Genomic DNA, 17,657 nt, shown 5'->3' with positions numbered 1-17,657 from the left:
TCAATTAAAACAACAATTCATGCAGATTATGTGTACAAGTAGCCGACACATACAATGAGAAAGGTCAAATGTACTATGACCCGACAATTGCTCCAGGCTTTATTTCGTCCAAGAAGTAGGGTTAGGATTTGGGTTGCAATAAAGGTTAATGTCCGGTTTAGAGTTAGGTTTTGATTAGGGCATAGTGTTAAATCTAGGGTTGAAGTTAGATTAGTGTGTAGAATATGTTATGGGCAATTGTAGCCAGAGCAAGTATCATGGAATCCCAATGCACAGTCAAGACAAGTCCTAACCTGCTTTCTGCAGCCTATATGTACTCATTAGAGTCAGCACAACCAATTTGAAGATAATATCATTCGACAGATAGCTCTCTCTGCCCTCCTCGTCCCTTTGCCTTGCATGAGGTACGGCGCCATGCAGCATGCACTGGTGGAAGCCCTGCAGCACCTCCTGACATAGCGACGGCAGGGTGTCAGTGGACGTCTTGTTGCTCGGCTGGAACAATTCTTGCAGGTAGAGGAAACGAATCAGAAACTGTTTGATGTCCCGTGGTCTGCAGGAACACAACGGAAAACACATGAAAGTGAACACATGAAAAAATTCAAAGTGCTCATATTTAAAACAAATTGGAATGCTCTCATTAAAATGGTGATATGAATCCTAATCAAATGACTGGCTGAACCATACAATGTGACCATTCATTTATTTTTAGCTTAAAGGAAAGTTTGACTGGTACTGCAGACTTGATAAAGTGCTGGCTCGGAAGAAGCCAGGTTAATGATAGTTGTGTTTTGCATCCTTTGGCAAAAGTCAATACATAAAATTTGTTTCTATTGATCGGTTTTGATTTTGAGAAGCGGGTAATTTATCAAGTAACAAGAACCCACAGCACTTCTTATAAAACATAAAATACACCTTGTTCAGTCATTAGTATGACAGCACTATCCTCTTGCCAATGCCTGAGGCATATCAGAACTGTTCCAATACCTCATGCACCTAACTCTTGCTAAATGTCCACAATGATGTGGATTGTTTGTATAATATTCACTCAACTCTTAAAGGGGAAGTTCACCCTGACAAAAAGTTTATTGTAAAAATAGCAGAAAAAATAATAAAAAATATTGCCGAAGGTTTGAGAAAAATTCATCAAATAATTAAAAAGTTATTAGAATTTCAATTATTTGATTTGTGACGTCATATGCGAGCAGCATTCCTACATAGCGAATGGTAAAAAATCAATGAAATGTCATATTTTTAGAAAATTGAAAATGGTTTTCACTGTAACTTTTGTATATCAATAGACAAATCGTTTCATACCCGATCATGAAAAGAAAACAAAATTAAGTCATCAGGAACCATACAAAATTTTAATTCATACATTTTATATTACATAACACATGGGGCAGCTGCTCGTTTATGACGTCACAAATCCAAAATTTTGAACTCTAATAACTTTCTTACTCTTTAACAGATTTTCCTCAACCTTCATTAATATTTTTCACTATTTTTTCTGCTATTTTTACAACAAAGTTTTCTTCAGGGTGAACTTCCCCTTTAAGCATTCACTATCAAGATAAATGCCAGTTGTGGTTACAATTTCAAAATGAGTTTGTATAGAATCCCATGAAAATGACCACTCAAGTGTCTGTTTGCATACCCAAGAAAATAAGAAAAAAAAACATGTGCCAAAGGATTCTGGAAGGAATTGAATAATTGTTGAGAAATTAGCAAAATAAGCATGGGATTCCATCCAAACGTCCAAATATTTTTCCAAGCAATAATAATTCACTGTCCCACATGTGCTTATTTGTGTTAGAGATCTAGAGTGAGATTATTTTTCAGTTTAGGTTTCATAAAGTTAGTTAAATGTAACTTTGCCAGATATAGATTTTGGTTTAACAAGACTTTCTCATACTTTTTAACTTTTCATATTTCTTTTTAAATGAAAGGCATTACACTGATGAAGTAAAGGAGTAACAAAAGAAGAAATTCAAATTGTAACTTTACCTCTGTAATTCTGCTGGAAGATCAGGGCTTGGACTCGAAGGCAACTCGTGGAATCTCTTCTGATTCCTTTCAAAGACCTTTTCCAAGTTGGCAATAGCACCGTCAAACCTCAGATCTGATAACCAGCTTCATAAAAAGAAAATATTGACAAAAACTACATCATCAGAAAAAATACTGGTTTATTTATTCTACTTTTTGCATTAGCCACTGATATATATGGGAGGGACACAAGACTGACATGAAAATACTTATACTACCATTCAAATGAAGTGCACTGATCTCTTCATTTTTTTTCTCTCTTCCTCCCTATGTTTTTGTAAGCCCTTTCTTTCTGCCGAAGAATTTTCATGAGGTACTTTACTTTCGTTTATCTGATTGCCGCAAAGTCTTTGCCTGTTTTGATGTCAGTCTCTCTCTCTGTATGTCTGTATATAAATTCCATCAGCTGTTCCGTCCAGCGTCCTTAATTGATTATGAGGAATTCACACAGCAAGGTTTAGCCCCTCATCCCATTCCTTCCTCCTTCTCCCCAATGAGTCCCTGACATTGAGTTCTGACTAGCATCCCAGGCTGATTTCGAGGCATGCTCATGGCAAGACTCATGAATCCCTATCCCTAGTCTGCTGTGCATAAATTTGTATCCTTCACTCGAGTCAAGGGTCTGAATGTGCAGCCTATAATGTCTTGTGTACTGAAGGCCCTCCGCAAGTGTTACATGTGCTAGTCTTTGCGTGGAGACCCACTCGTTGATTCAAATTTCAATCAGGGTCTGTGCCTGTAGACTCCCCTATCCCATCTTCCTCAGCCCTTCTACCCCACTATATCTCTCCCTATACATCAACATCTTTTACAATGACTCTTAGCATTGCAAGTAATGGTAGGCTGCATCAAGACTTTGACAGTAGTGTGTTCTGGGTCCCGTAACACAAAACTTAGCAATGATCGTACAACAATTTTCTATGATTGATTGCGTTGACTACAATGTACAATTAATCGTGAAAATTAAGCGTACGATTAATCGCTAAGCTTTGTGTTGCGGGACCCTGGTCAGGGTACCCATGCTGATTAAGAGGCATGCCCATGACACAAGTCATAACCCCTCTCCTTCTTTCAATGGGAAGTTCACCCTGAAGAAATTTTTGTTGTAAAAATAGCAGAAAAAATAGAACAAGATAATGGTGAAGCTTTGAGGAAAATCCATTAAAGGTTAAGAAAGATTTGTGATGTCATAAACGAGCAGCTGCCCCATATGTTTGTGATAATTAATGCATTTATTTCAATGTTTGAATGGTTCGTGATGACTTATATTTGTTTCACTTTTAGGAATGGGTGTGAAATGATTTGTCTATTGATATATATTGAATGTACTAAACAACTATTTTCAGTTTTCTGAGAATATGACATTTCATTGATTTTTTACGTGCAATATGTAGGAAAGTTGCTTGCATATGACGTCACAAACAAACAATAAAAATTCTAATAACTTTTTTTTTTATTCTTTGATGGATTTTCCTGAAACCTTCAGCAATACATTTTATTATTTTTTCTGCTATTTTTACAACAAACTTTTAGTCAAGGTGAACTCCCCCTTTAACCCTTCTACCCCACTAAAACAGTCCCAATGAATCTACATCTTCTACAATGACTCTTACCATCGCAAGTAATGATATGCTGCATCGAGTCCTTGATAGCGCGTTCCGGCCAGGGTACCCAGCTGATTATGAGGCATGCCCATGGCAGGGTTCAGGACCAGGGCTTGGTGATAGAATCGCTGAGCAAGAAGACAACTACTGGGACCTTCAAATTCCTGCCTATACCTTGCTGTATAAAAAATAGAAATTATGAACATGTCTTATATTGTGAAATATAAATAGGACAAAGCCCTTTTAATTACAATAACTAGAACATCGATGAAGTGGAGCTCATCCGGCATCTCGCAACAAAGTTTAACACAATTTTAATTTCTGTTCAGTTGACATTGTAGTGAATTTTATTGGTGACATAAATTGAGGATATAGAATTTAGATTGATGAAGAAATGACATACATGTAGAAGCAGTTTTTGTGATCTATGAATAAATTTCATATGAATTAAGCAAAATAATTTTCTAGTCAAAATTTCTTAACTCTGTGTAGAACCTTGGTGAACCTCATGTAGCTCTCAGATGGAACAAAAATAATCAAAATCAATCAACAAAAAAATAAGTATTTTTGGTGAGTTTTGGAAATATATGAAAATTAGCACATTTAATGAGTTTCAAAATTCTGTGTTGAAAATTTGTATCACCATCTCAAGCTACATGCATCATATATAGCAAAAAATTGAAATTTATAAACAAATGAATAAAAAATTTTTTTTTGCGATTTATGAATAAATTTTGCATAAATAAGCATATATAATTTTCTCGACAAAATTTCAAAATTTTGTGTACATGTTTGGTGAACCTCATGCAGCTCTACCAGATGGAAGAAAAAAAATCAAAGTCAGTCAACAAATAAAGAAGAGGCATTTTTTGTGATTTATGAATAAATTTTGCATAAATCAGCATAAATAATTTTCTACTGAAAATTTCAAAATTCTGTGTAAAAGTTTGGTGAACCTCATGAAGCTCTTACAGATGGAAGCAACAAATTAGATCAACAAATAAAGAAGAAGCATTTTTTGTGAATTTTGAAAAATGTGCATAAATTAGCATATTTAATGAGTTTCTAAATTCTATGTAGAAGCTTTGTATCCCCAACCTAGTGCTATCATAGAAAGCAGACAGATTGAAATCAGACACGAAATGGCAAAGAAGAAGCATTTTGAAATTTTAGACGGATAACAGATGACGAACGACGGACGCCACACCATGGCATAAGCTCATCAGGCCCTTCGGGCCGGATGAGCTAAAAATGGGGGAAAATAGAAGGGGATAAACATATCAATGAGTACCACTGAGGCCAATCCAAAATCATCCAAATCCTGAACTTGGATTATTTCAAGCTTTCTTATAATTCAATTATCAATGTTTACTTGTTGTTCGTTAAAGGTCAGGACTTGTTAATTTTCTTCACCAAATCCAAGTTTATATTTAAACATACCCAAGTCACCAAGATAGATGAGACATCGGTGACAGGCTTTCTGAGCCCAGTCTTTGGCCTCTGGTTTATTGGCATCCATGCAGGTATCTGGAAATTAAAGCGAAAAAAAAATAAAAACATGAAATAACACAGTACCGTACATGTAACCAGCAAGCCAGTTTTACTACATCTGACATCAAGGGTACATGTAAACATTAACAAAAAGAGAAAAAAAAAACACTGGGATAACACTGAAATTCTAATTTAAGTTCTGGAGCATCTGGTATCTCGTCATTTGCTACTGAAATGGTTGCTCCTGCCTGTTAAATCATGTCTTGTTTTTAAATCAAAGCAAATAGCAAGAATCATAAAAAAAATAGCATGGGAGTCGTAAACTGTCTGAAGTACATCAAGATGTATTATTCAAAATAGTAGAATGGTTCTCCTATTCCCAAAAATGTATATTTATATCTAAGAGTTTAAATAATTCATCTTCCGATTTCTTTAATGAAAACTTTAAATCAGTATCCGAAAAACATAATGTAAATTCAAGATCTGCCTCCAACGGTTACCTAGAACTCAATGTCCTAAAATGCAATACAGAATACTATAAATGCTCATTCATTATCTCCTCAATTTCAATTACTTGCCCCTTCATTCAAAAACCCTATCCACCCTCTCTAGTTTCAAAAAAGAACTCAAACCATATATTATGTCCAGCAAATGTTAAAATATCAATGGTTCCTGTATTACAAATATTTTGCATGCCTTTCTGTGTTCTAATAAAACATGATTTATATAATGTTTTTACTTTGTATATTTTTATCATTTGTATATATACACATGTTTTGTGTTTATGCTTTTAGGGCCCCTTCTGATACCAGCTTTTGCTGAAATGGCACCCTACTGAAATATTGTTTAATGAATAAATGTAAAATGGTTTCCTGTGATTTTCTTGGAATTCATGTGCATCTGATCTGTGTATTTTTTGTGCTGAAGGCTAAAATGTTGACTTAAGTTAACTTAGAAATCAGATAAACAGCCAAACGGCTTTCTATTGGAAAAACGTAATCCTCACAAATAAGAAATTAGGCCATTGATTTTTAGAGTAATATTGTTTACAAAACATGTACCTTTCCATACATACATTGTTTAATTATTCTGTAAGGATGCTCGTAAGTGTTTACAAACTTCAGAAAAATAGCTCATGGGAACAAAATTATTGGGAAACTACAAGCATGTTCAGAAACAAACATTAAAGATGTACAAGTTCTACCGAATACGGAACATCCAGTGAAGGTTCTTTTGAAATGTTATACAGTGAGTTCAATCTTGATTTCCAAATAAAAACAGCAACATGAATCATGATTGCAAACTTAATTACAAAACAGAGAACAAAAATAAGATCAGGAGGGCAATGTTAATTGTTGAAAATATAAAGTCGATTATCATTATACATCAATCATCTTTACAAGTCCTGCTCTGTGTGAGAGCAGCTTAACTCTGCAATTCGACTCATCACAAGAAAGGTCTAGTCTAGCATGTGCTTGCATTGGCTTCCACTGTGAGAGCACATTTAAAGACGTTTCAATTACAGCGAATCATAAAAGTCTCAGTCTGAACACAGTGTTAAATGAGATCACAGCCAGGATCTACAAGTAGATTCTTCCATGAACCTCCAATCCACCAACATAATTACACTTGTCATGGGACACCAAGGAAGTAGTAATGTATTCGGTCGAGGGCAATGCATGTAACCCGACCTTCCAACAGCCCTACATACACACATCATCTGTTAATACTGGATGATATGTGAACAACTAGACCACTCAGTCAGTAGGAGCTGAATTAATGGAATTAGCCAATGGGGGGCTTGGGGGCATAGGAAAGTGTACCGTGACGCGTCATTTTCAAAGTGGGAATACAAATAGCTAGTGGACCCTGATTTTGAAAAGGAGCTGAGTTACAGGATGGGGGAAGGAAAGAGTGATGCATCAAGTTTCTAGGTAATGTCATAGTGGGAACACACATAGCCAGTGGCAATGATTTTGAAAGAAGTACCATTTTGAAATTATGCAGACCCCAGCCTCCAAACGTACATGCGGATCTTGAAAAAAGATGTGTGCAAGAAATGCAAGGTCATACAGTGTTTACTGGGCAATGCTCATGTTACGAGTATGATTCAGAGTTTATCTAAAGTTAGTGGAATAATCATCATTTTCCACAAACACTAGGTAACTGTTTAAATAATTCCATGGTGTTTCAGATAATGTTTACAGCAAATGATATCATGTTTGCTTTATAAGGAAAATTCTTCTTTGCCAATAGATATCAATGCAAAAAAATACTGTACAGAATAATTGATTCTGATCTTGCTTTTGGGCTCCTTTTAATGATTAAAAAAAAGGTTGGATCCAAGAAGATAGTGTGGTTTATGTATACCTACCCATACCCTGATATTATCCTTGAGATGACTTAAAATTGCTTTACACACGATCTCTCCTAGTATTTCTTGTTCTATTATCTGAATTTACTCTCTTCTCACCCTTCTGGGGAGCATTTCAAGGAAAAAAATAGTGATCTCCACTGACAACTGTTATAAGCTACTGAAATGCTTGCATCTGATTGACTCAATGCAAGTTTGTCAGTGAAGGTCACAGACAAATGTCTTCATGAAATACTCCCCTGTTGTGTTGTTAAATAAAAATAATAAAAAAAGACAAGGGAGTGTTACAGAAAGCATGATGTGATTTGTTCTCAGATTCAATCATTTCAGCAGTTTCGAGTCCTTAGACTGACCTTTGACCTGATCTTGATCCGGGAAGCTGATGAAGTCCATGATGTGGTTCTCCTGCAGGCCATACTCCCACTGTAGCCTCATCAGGAGATGATGGTAGAATCCTGTAGCGGCCAAGAGGTGTGTCCGGTATGCACACTCCAGGGAAGAACCGCTGCGTATGTACTGACAACAAAAAATTCATAAGTTTTTAACACAAAGTCACTTAAGCAATATAAGTTACAAAACCAAAATTACATTAGCCCCTATGGAATCATTCTGGAGATTTTGCCATGGGCAAAACCACAGCATTTTTCTCTTCTACTTGTATTTCTCTTTTTGGTCATCCTGACTATTCACAAGGTGACTTTGCCATGGAAACCTCCAGATGGAAATTAACTGTGTGTATTTTTTTGTCATATCTTCTTGACCCCCCCAAAAAAAAATCTGGTTAAAAATAGATTCAGCATCCATCCATGTTCTACATGTACTTTACTGCTTCTAGTTTCATAAAAGTTCTGCATGATTCAGATAGCACAGCAAATATTTATTTATATGAAGTTACTTCACAGAATCTATACTGGTGATCTCTTTAGGAGCAGGGATTTATTATTATTATTTTTTTTTTTGGGGGGGGGGTCAGCTACATGTTTAATTATGATAAATACTATCTTAAGGCCTGGTCACACCGCCTGAGCGGTCGTGGAACGGTAGGGAGAGAGGGTCGAATTTCACTCACAGAATTGGGGAAAAAATCGAAAACAAAACAAAAAACAATCGAAATCGAAAATGGTGAATGGTAGCGAGTGGTATTGATTTTTTTTCTCTCCGCTCCACGACCGCTCCAACAACGCTCGGGTGGTGTGACCAGGCCTTTACCTATAGCGTAACTCACCTTTTTACTCTTCTTAGCCAGGGTAATGACATTATAATAGACTTTCCACCAGAGAATCTCTTCTGCTTTTCTCCCAAAATCAATCGGGTGAAGCATCATCAAACGTTCACAAAGATCACGCAATCTAAATGTACAAATACAAAATGAGATTTCAAATAAAATGAGAATTATTGATGAAAAAAATTAAACACATTAATTAAAATAAAATCATATTCACTATTAAAATGGATGTAGCAAGAAACTAATCCAAATCAATCTTAGGTCCTAGTTGACTAAACACAACTTTGTACTTAACCCGTTCGCGACGGCATAGTAGAATAGGTTCTAACACCCCAAACGAGATTAATCAGCCGGCCATGTCAAGTTCGAACAGCTCCATTGTTCCGTGCGTGCGAGCTGGATCGTTGATTACAAAAGCGTGTGTGCGATCCACGATGAGTGAATTGATCGATCGATAGTTTTCGCGCATGCGTAGTTCATTTCCTGTTTTGGCTGCACGGAGTTCAGAGCTCACCTGTCGCTCCAGTGCTATAATTATGTCCGTACAGAGTGACTTCTTTGAGAATGTATTGTTGGTGATGTGGGTTTTGAAGTTCTTCTTGGACTTCTTCTTTTTCGATATTACTATTATCATAATATTCTCATAATGTTACTATTATCATAATATTCTCCCTTCCTTTCTTCTTCCTTTTCTTCTTTTTCGATCTTCTTATTATTATCAAAATTATTCTCATTTCTTTTCTTCTCATATTCTTCTTTTTCGATATTCTTCTTATCTTATCATCCTCATTTCCTTTCTTCTTTTGTTCGATCTCTGTCTCATCTTTTTGTTCTTATACTTCCTATTTATAGACCCCCCCCCCTTCTCCCTTGATATAGTCTTGCTTTGTTTCCTCTTGCAAATGAAATCCTCCTTGTTTTTTTCTTCCTTTTTTATAATGCTCCCTTTTCATTTTCTCCTCCTTCTTCTTCACTGATAATTGTGTAATCCTACACCTCCTCCATCTCCTAAGTTTTCTCTTTCTATTTCCCTTCTATTTATTCTTGTTATGAATTTGCTTGTGCTTCTTTTTTCGCCTTTTTTCTTCGTCGTCTTATCTTCTCTTTATACCTATTCTCATTCTTTTACTCCCGTCGTCCTATTTTGCTTAATTTTGTTCTCTCTGTTTTTCTCTTCATGCAAAATGAAAAAAATGAAGAATATGATATTTCCTTTTAAAAGTATGCCCCCCAAAACATGAATCTTCAAATATCGTTATATGCATACAAGTAATAATTTCTGAACAAGAAATCATAATCTTCTCGATTATAGGTGGTATACGACAATTATTATGAAGATTATTTATCATTTATCATCCAATTACTTAAGTTAGCCCACCCCATCCCCATGATCACCATTATCTTCTCCCTTCATCTTTTTTTCTGTTTCGTCTGCTTTTTTATTTTATCTTTTTCTTTGTCTTATCATTATTATATTCATAATCTTAACCATTGTTGTTATTATTATCAATATTATTATTTTTTTATTATCCGATTGTTATATTTTCTTTTATTATTTGTTATTATCATTGTTAGTGTTGATAGTAATGTTTATAATTGTTATCATTGATATTATGTAAACATTTGAATATTTTACATGTAAAGAATAAAAAAAATTAGTTTAATTCGATTGAAAAATATTATTGTTATTGTCATGAATGCCATCCCCTCTACTTTCTCTAATCCCCTTACCTCTAGTCAACCTCTACTTGTATTCTCTCTCTCCTCTATTTTCCCTTTACTTTTTTCCCTTCTATTCAATCAGTAGCTTACGCAGGGGGGGGGGAGGGTTCAATTTCATACGAGGCGCTTTTAATCGAAAAAAAATGTACTACAACACTGCGCAGACAAGTGGGTTATGCTCTCTCTCTCTCTTCTTCATCTCCCGTTCCGTGCCCCCCCGGCCCTCTCTCTATTTTTTTCCCTTCTGAGTATATTCTCGTCATCACAGAAATATGTCCAAACCCGGCCCTCCAAGCCCAACCCATACTAAAAAATAGAACCTACATTAGGATAGGTGCCCGGCATATTTGGCCCATAATCAATTTCAAATGATTTCTAGATTTTATACGTCGTCGAGAAATGTTCAACAAAAACCTCCAAATTATTTCCTTAATTCAAAATCCAACGGAGACGTTGCCATGTATTTGTGTAAAAAAATGAATATTATGTATCAAATGATTCTAGTAATTAAAATTGTATTAAAAACAAGACATTCTGCCTTTCTTTCATTATCCAAGAATATACAATAAGTCCCTGCAAACCGTTTTATTTATTGTGAACTTACTCAATTCTCAGTTTATTTCACTAGTTTAGAACGTGTGTGGTTATTTTCTTGACATTTATGTGCAAAGGATTTAATGATCAACAAATGATTAGTAATTCATGGAAAATGCAAGAAAAATAACTTAATTATATGTTGGACAATTTAAAATGGAAAAAATGAGTGTGACCAGAAAGACATTTTCGGTTTTGCTGGTAATCTAGTTGTCAGAGATCGGCGGTGAACCAAGGAATTCTTGGTGGAGGGGACTATAAATGCGCTACTTTTTCTTTACTTTTTTTCTGACAAGCAAAGGGGGGGGGGGGAGAAATAGAGGTCAGCAATGAAATCGCAACCCAAGTTACACCATTACTATATTTTATACCCTTTTTTTTATTCTAGTGCATATAAATTATATTCCATCATTTAACCCCCCCCCCCTCATTTGTTTCGCCACACTCACTGTCAAATTTTCGGACAATATATGATTTGATTAACATTTTAGGAACTTTCCGTTCGGAAATTATTATTTCCTGCGTTCAGTTTGTTTTAATATCCAATTTCGTCAAGATGAAAAAGGACTCTGAAAATAATAACCTGCATTGCCAAAGTATAATTCTAAAATGTCGTAAGTGTATATAATTTCTCACCCGGTACATTCACCTTTACAGAATTTCGATGTATTAAAATAATTATTATGTTTTATTTCTCCACTTCCTTTTTCCTTGTAGCCAACAATCCATAAGAGCTGCGATGAAAATACAAATATAACGAGTTAATTAGAGAACTGTAAGACGAAGAGCGTGCTTCAAAAGAGATACATAGAAAGGCCATTCTCGCCTGCCTAAATATCATATTCCAGCTCATATTAAGTGATATATATTATCTCTAATTAATTAATTAATTGTCTTTATTAATCAATTCATGTACTGATTGCTTTTTCTCATATTTATCTTTATCAAAGTTGAACGTCTGTTATATTCTATGGAGTACGGCCAAAAATGAAACAAATAACTGAATGGACGTATATGGAATCACAATATGCTTTATGCCGTTTTTCTCGCACCCTTCTAACAAGCAATTAAAAAAAATTAAACGAGCCGCATGATGATAATGATTAATAATTCATATAATATCCACTAAACATTGTGATCAAGACGCTCTACTTATTCATTACCCGGCTTACATCATTTGTTCCTTGAAAAGCATTATAGGCCTGTTTGCAGACATAAACATAAATATTTTATTTTAATATATTCTGCTTTTCATTCCCTCTATCTTCTCGAATAATATATCCATGGAATGCATATTTACTCCATGCTCTGGATTCCTATCGCATCACATTTTTTTTTATATGCAGGTCAAACCAAACCACGATAACATACTCAATCAGAATAAAATCAATTGGGGAAACCTTAAATTTTTTTTCCGAAAATTCATATGAGATTACTGATATGGATAAAACATGCTTCATATACGTTGTACATCGTAAATAACACATATTAGTCTTCATTAGCATGATTATGCCTATGTCACGGCGTTTATCACTCTTTGGTGTTAAACCAAACTGACAAAGTGTGAATTCATCCGTACATCCTTCCCTTTCAAGTCACTCTTTTACATTGTTAGTAAGTGGCAACTTTATTGACCTTCGCTGGATGCCCTTTTGTGATTTTCAAAGGAAAGGGGGCCATGCCTCCATCAATTACCACATCCGTATCGTTAGAACAAAATAGAGTGTACGTACGATCTGAGGTATTCTCAATAGCCAGCTGTATACACTTTTTGTTTAGGATTATAGAAATCGATATCAACTTAAAGTCGTGTACTCTCTTCTAGTTTGATCTAGCTTGATCAGTTCATGAAGTTGAATATTATGACAGCCATTTTCAAGAGGCAAAATAATGCACCTAAATGAAAGAAGAAAACAAAAATCGATGTGTTATAAACTGAAACCATGATTTTTCTTCTTCCTATATTTTATCAACGGCGCCATTTTTTAAAAAAGAAGTGCACACCTAGTTAGCAGTAATGCATATAGCATTTTCATTTATTTGAAAGCAGGATAAAAGAGCATTGTAGATTAAATGCCTTGCTCACGGGCATAGGTGCCGCGGCCGGGATCGAACCCCGGACTTTTTGAAACCTCACAAGCAATCTTATAAAGTATCGATCGTTTTCAATCTATCGTTGATCATATCAGCGCACGCACGCAGCTCTGCGTGCGTTTTGGGTTGCATTTCGCTGCTCCCATTGTTTTCCCTCACTTTTATTGATTACGGTATATACGTGGTTCTGCGAAACTGAAAATCGTTGAAATCAAGCTTCCATCGCGGCAATGCCCCCTGTACGCCAATATTGGACTCTCTTCGAAGCATAACTCGTTTTATAATGCTTTATAAACTATAGAAACAAAAGGTAAAAACGTATGACTTTCTGGAATGTGTAGTTTAATTAATGGACATTGTAATTATAACACAGAAAAGGCAGAAACATAGTATGAAATTGTATTTTTAAAGCCTGCAAATGGATGCGAGTAATAGCCTTTGGGGAACCGACTATATACGGCTCCCGTACATGAATAAGTTTTAGGGAACCGTATATATCCGGCTCCCGTTGGCAACGGGTTAATACATTTGTGCACTGAAATACTAAATAATTGTATTCAAATAAAAGGTGCAAGAAATCAATAATGGAATGTCTACATTCATTTTTTTTTTCTGAAATGTAGCATGATGTTCATTCGTCAATGGTACAAGGACAATCTAATCATCCTGGGATTAGGAATAATAAGGCTCGGTGGGTCCGCATACGACTAATCCGCACCCTGAATAATCAATGCCAGTGTGGACAGGCCTCATTTTCTACACTCCAGCAGAAATGGGAAATATGAAAAGGGCCCATTGGATCTCCAAGGCCAATGTGAGGACAAGTGAACTTACCTCATGCGCATTTCTATTGAGTCTTTCTCAAAGACAACCCTGTAGGCCTGCTTGTGCCTGAAAACAGACTCCAGCTTGTGGGTCAGATCTTGGGCAGACCTAGAAAGAAACAAGGGCAATTCAATGATAGGCCTGCTCAGTATTTTTATCAGACTTCAAAAACTTTCAAATCTTTCACCCTAGTTTAGTGTGTTTATTACTAGATGAGCTGAATGGAATTGGAACATCACAAACTAAACGAAATTACAATTTGAGCAAATAAATAACAGTACTGAAAAAATACCCATCCATCTACATACAGTGTGGTCCTACATGTTGTTTCCTGTGTTAGCTATATACAGATAAAACATATGATTTCAAGCAAACGTGAATTATTTTAATTGAAACTTGTTGTTCTAAAGCATTCTGACACAACTAAAAGGACTGCATCCAACCATTTCCTAATGAAATTAGATTTCTCTAGACTCCCAGATCTACATGTATAACGTTACCCAGCTGGTTCTAAATTCATGACTTAAAAGAAGTCACAGTCACGCTGTACGCTCACATTGCACAGACACTCAGTGAGACAGGGTGGTTGCATAATGCAGACTACTGCAAGTAATTATCAATCCACAGCAAAGACAGTACAAGGGAAGACTGAACACTTCTGCAATTTTTTGAAATGCTCAATTTTGCTCATGGCGAAGGACGACCACTAGTGTTGGGTAAGTAAACCTTCGTACATCGGCACTTGGCTGTGTATAATGGGGAAAATGAGAGGATTTGGGAGAGGGCACAAGGGCGGCACATGGGGATAATTCCAACTTTTCTTTCCCAGAAACCTTTACAATATATTCCTACCTATTAGAAAAAAAAATAGTTTCCTATAATGGTTTCGTGGAATCTAATTAGGGAACAAAAAAGGGAGAATTAACAGTGGGATGGTATAATTTGAGTGGGCGGTGGGATTCATTCCATCTTTTTCCAATCTTTTCATTGTATAGACTTTGGGATACCGTATACCACTTGTTCACTGCAACCATCCTGCCTGTGGGGAATCTGCAGGTAGGACTATGGTATGCCAATGCAGTACATAGCACACACTATGAAAAAATCATTAAAATATCACTTTTGTGACCAATATTACTGATTTCCATACAGTTGCAATTTATTTTTCATTAGTAACTTAGGATAATTTTTGTATTCACCAGAGCGCTCAAAAACTTGAATTTTGGACATATTTTTGTGTAAGCCCTATATTGGTGGAAAGTAATATGGCAAGAAAATTTCCATTTTCAATCCCTATATTTAAGAAAAAAATGATTTAAAGAATTAAATTTACATAAGAGCAAAGTTGTATGATGAATAGCTGTAATGAAAACTGACAGTGTAAGAAAATCAAGCATTTGTCCCATATAAAAAGAGAAATTAAGCCAAACATTGCCACCATTATTTTGCCACACATGGAGATGTAACTGAGAACAAGGTTATATCATAACCTTGTTCATTGAATGAGTGCCGTATATGTATTATTGACGTTCGTTAAAGCTTGTACTGCTGGTTTCTTTCCAGGCACGTATATTCTTTTCATTTTTTTTTATTAGTCATCTTTTTAAATTCATTGCAAATAAGTGTTATCATCACCAATAATAATCTTTATGTTTTTGAAGGTATTTCATTCATTGGTGCCCATAATTAGTAAATTAATCATAAGGATTGCGCATTCAAAGAATTTAGATACAGTTATAAAATTATCGAGGAGCTAAATCAAGGTTGTGAAATTATTAGCGCCACCAACGGGCTTCCTTGTATTTCCATACAAGAGACAAGCGAAGTCACTTTCGAGGCCGAGGTAAGCGAAATTTGCTTTTTTTTAATGATTATTATTTTATTATATTATTTTCATATTTCTTTAATGTATTGCTACTTACCGGCAAGAGCCCCGGTGCGTAGCGAGAAAGAGTTTCGGCAAATATTACTTCAGCAATGAAGCGATGTTTGCCGACTAGATACTTGTAGTACTTCGAAATCCAGGGTCAAACACGGTCTATTGATTGTACGAGGTTAGTATAGTTATAGAGTCTATACTAACCTCGTACACGTACAAACTACAATGTGTGAGTGGCCCAAATCTACTGTCTAATCATCATATTGTCATGATTGTAATCAAAATAAACTATACAGGACAATATCAGTAAACTGAGGAAAACTGTATCCCCACATAGATTCTAGATCTAGGCCTACACTGTACACAGAACAATTTATTAATAACGAAAACATGTCCCGAGTCAGTATGCCGCAGAACATTAGAGCGCTGCAGCGGCCAGTACAAGCAGTGCATGGGGGAAGTTCCCCGTGCGAGTTGTTGAGCTAACCCATTAAAAATCGGTAGAGTCTGCATTACTATATTAGTCACAACATTCATACTGATAATAAATATAACAGATTTCTCTTTGCATACACTGATAATTATCTCCATTTACCTATAAACACGTCGAGTCTGCTGAAGACGTTCCACGTCTGACTTAAACGAAATACGACCTTCATTTCCATCTTCTGACGAATCACCTACTTTCACCATCTTGTTGATGCCGCATTCAGCTTTCAAACTATGGACGGCCAAAGGGGTCATAATGATAAGCTTGAGAAATATATGGCAGTGTATCCTATTGCCGGACACCTTTATTTCAGTGCTTTTAAAAATGACAACTAGAGGAAATACAATCAAGAAAAATTCGCACTTGCTATTCCAAATATTATGAAAATTATGAATATGATAAATTATTTTATATTTACCAACCATTTTCTTTGCATCGCATTTGCCGCATACCCCTCCACGAAAAACAATTATTTTTGTGCGCGACAATATATACATCTTGATTCCGGACGCGCACCAGATGGGTAAAGATATCCTTGATTATAATGATGTAAGAACATATTTGTGTGATTTTTTCTTCTTATATCATATCATGAGTAAATACAGATGGACCCAGAAATATACAGACTAGCAATGAGAGGGCGCGATAGCTGGTTTTACTTAGCTAGTGCACAAATTACATACATGCACATGGCCTGGGGTGGTATGGTATTCTGAAAATTGTCTTAACTATTCTTGTAACTTTTCTTGTAAGTCAGCAAGATAACAAACAGCTCGCTAATTTTTCTTAAATAATTGTTATTCTGAAAATTGTCTTATCTCTGTAAGGACGTCCTTATTGTTTCCAGTACTTGTTAAAGGACAAGTCCACCCTAAAAAGTTGATTTGAATAAAAGGAGAAAAATCCAACAAGCATAACACTGAAAATTTCATCAAAATCGGATGTAAAATAAAAAAGTTATGACATTTTAAAGTTTCGATTAATTTCACAAAACAGTAATATGCACATCCTGGTCGGTATGCAAATCAGGAGACTGATGACGTCATCCACTCACTATTTCTTTTGTATTTTATTACGTGAAATATGAAATATTCTAATTTTCTCCACATTGTCAAGTGATACAACGATTAATTTCTCCCTGAACATGTGGAATTAGCATTGTTTAATACTATATGGTGCAGTAAGTTGGTCCTTGTTGTCAAATCTGTAAAAAATGAAATATGTTATCATTCGAACCATGACAAAACAAAAGAAATAGAGAAAGTGTTGGAAACATAGACAACTACAGAAAATACAGACAACCACACCATTAA

At 35.5% G+C, this 17,657-nt stretch overlaps 1 protein-coding gene across 1 annotated transcript in view; it reads right to left on the bottom strand.

Moving 5' to 3' along the window:
* LOC121415776 (protein SMG5-like) overlaps positions 1-16,572 on the bottom strand; it is a 31,163-nt gene extending 14,591 nt beyond the window's left edge. The window contains exons 1-8 of the mRNA XM_041609105.1: positions 16,450-16,572; positions 13,985-14,083; positions 8,741-8,864; positions 7,869-8,031; positions 5,091-5,177; positions 3,660-3,828; positions 2,008-2,133; positions 294-553 (exon numbers count right to left, since the gene is read on the bottom strand). Of these exons, the coding sequence (XP_041465039.1) occupies positions 294-553; positions 2,008-2,133; positions 3,660-3,828; positions 5,091-5,177; positions 7,869-8,031; positions 8,741-8,864; positions 13,985-14,083; positions 16,450-16,547 (1,126 nt within the window). The 5' untranslated portion in view covers positions 16,548-16,572. The remainder of the gene's footprint in view (positions 1-293; positions 554-2,007; positions 2,134-3,659; positions 3,829-5,090; positions 5,178-7,868; positions 8,032-8,740; positions 8,865-13,984; positions 14,084-16,449) is intronic.
* Positions 16,573-17,657: the final 1,085 nt, after the last annotated feature.

The sequence above is a fragment of the Lytechinus variegatus genome, chromosome 5 (genome assembly GCF_018143015.1).
Source record: "Lytechinus variegatus isolate NC3 chromosome 5, Lvar_3.0, whole genome shotgun sequence".
NCBI classification, from domain to species: Eukaryota; Metazoa; Echinodermata; class Echinoidea; order Temnopleuroida; family Toxopneustidae; genus Lytechinus; species Lytechinus variegatus.
This window is presented reverse-complemented; position numbering and strand designations above follow the sequence as displayed.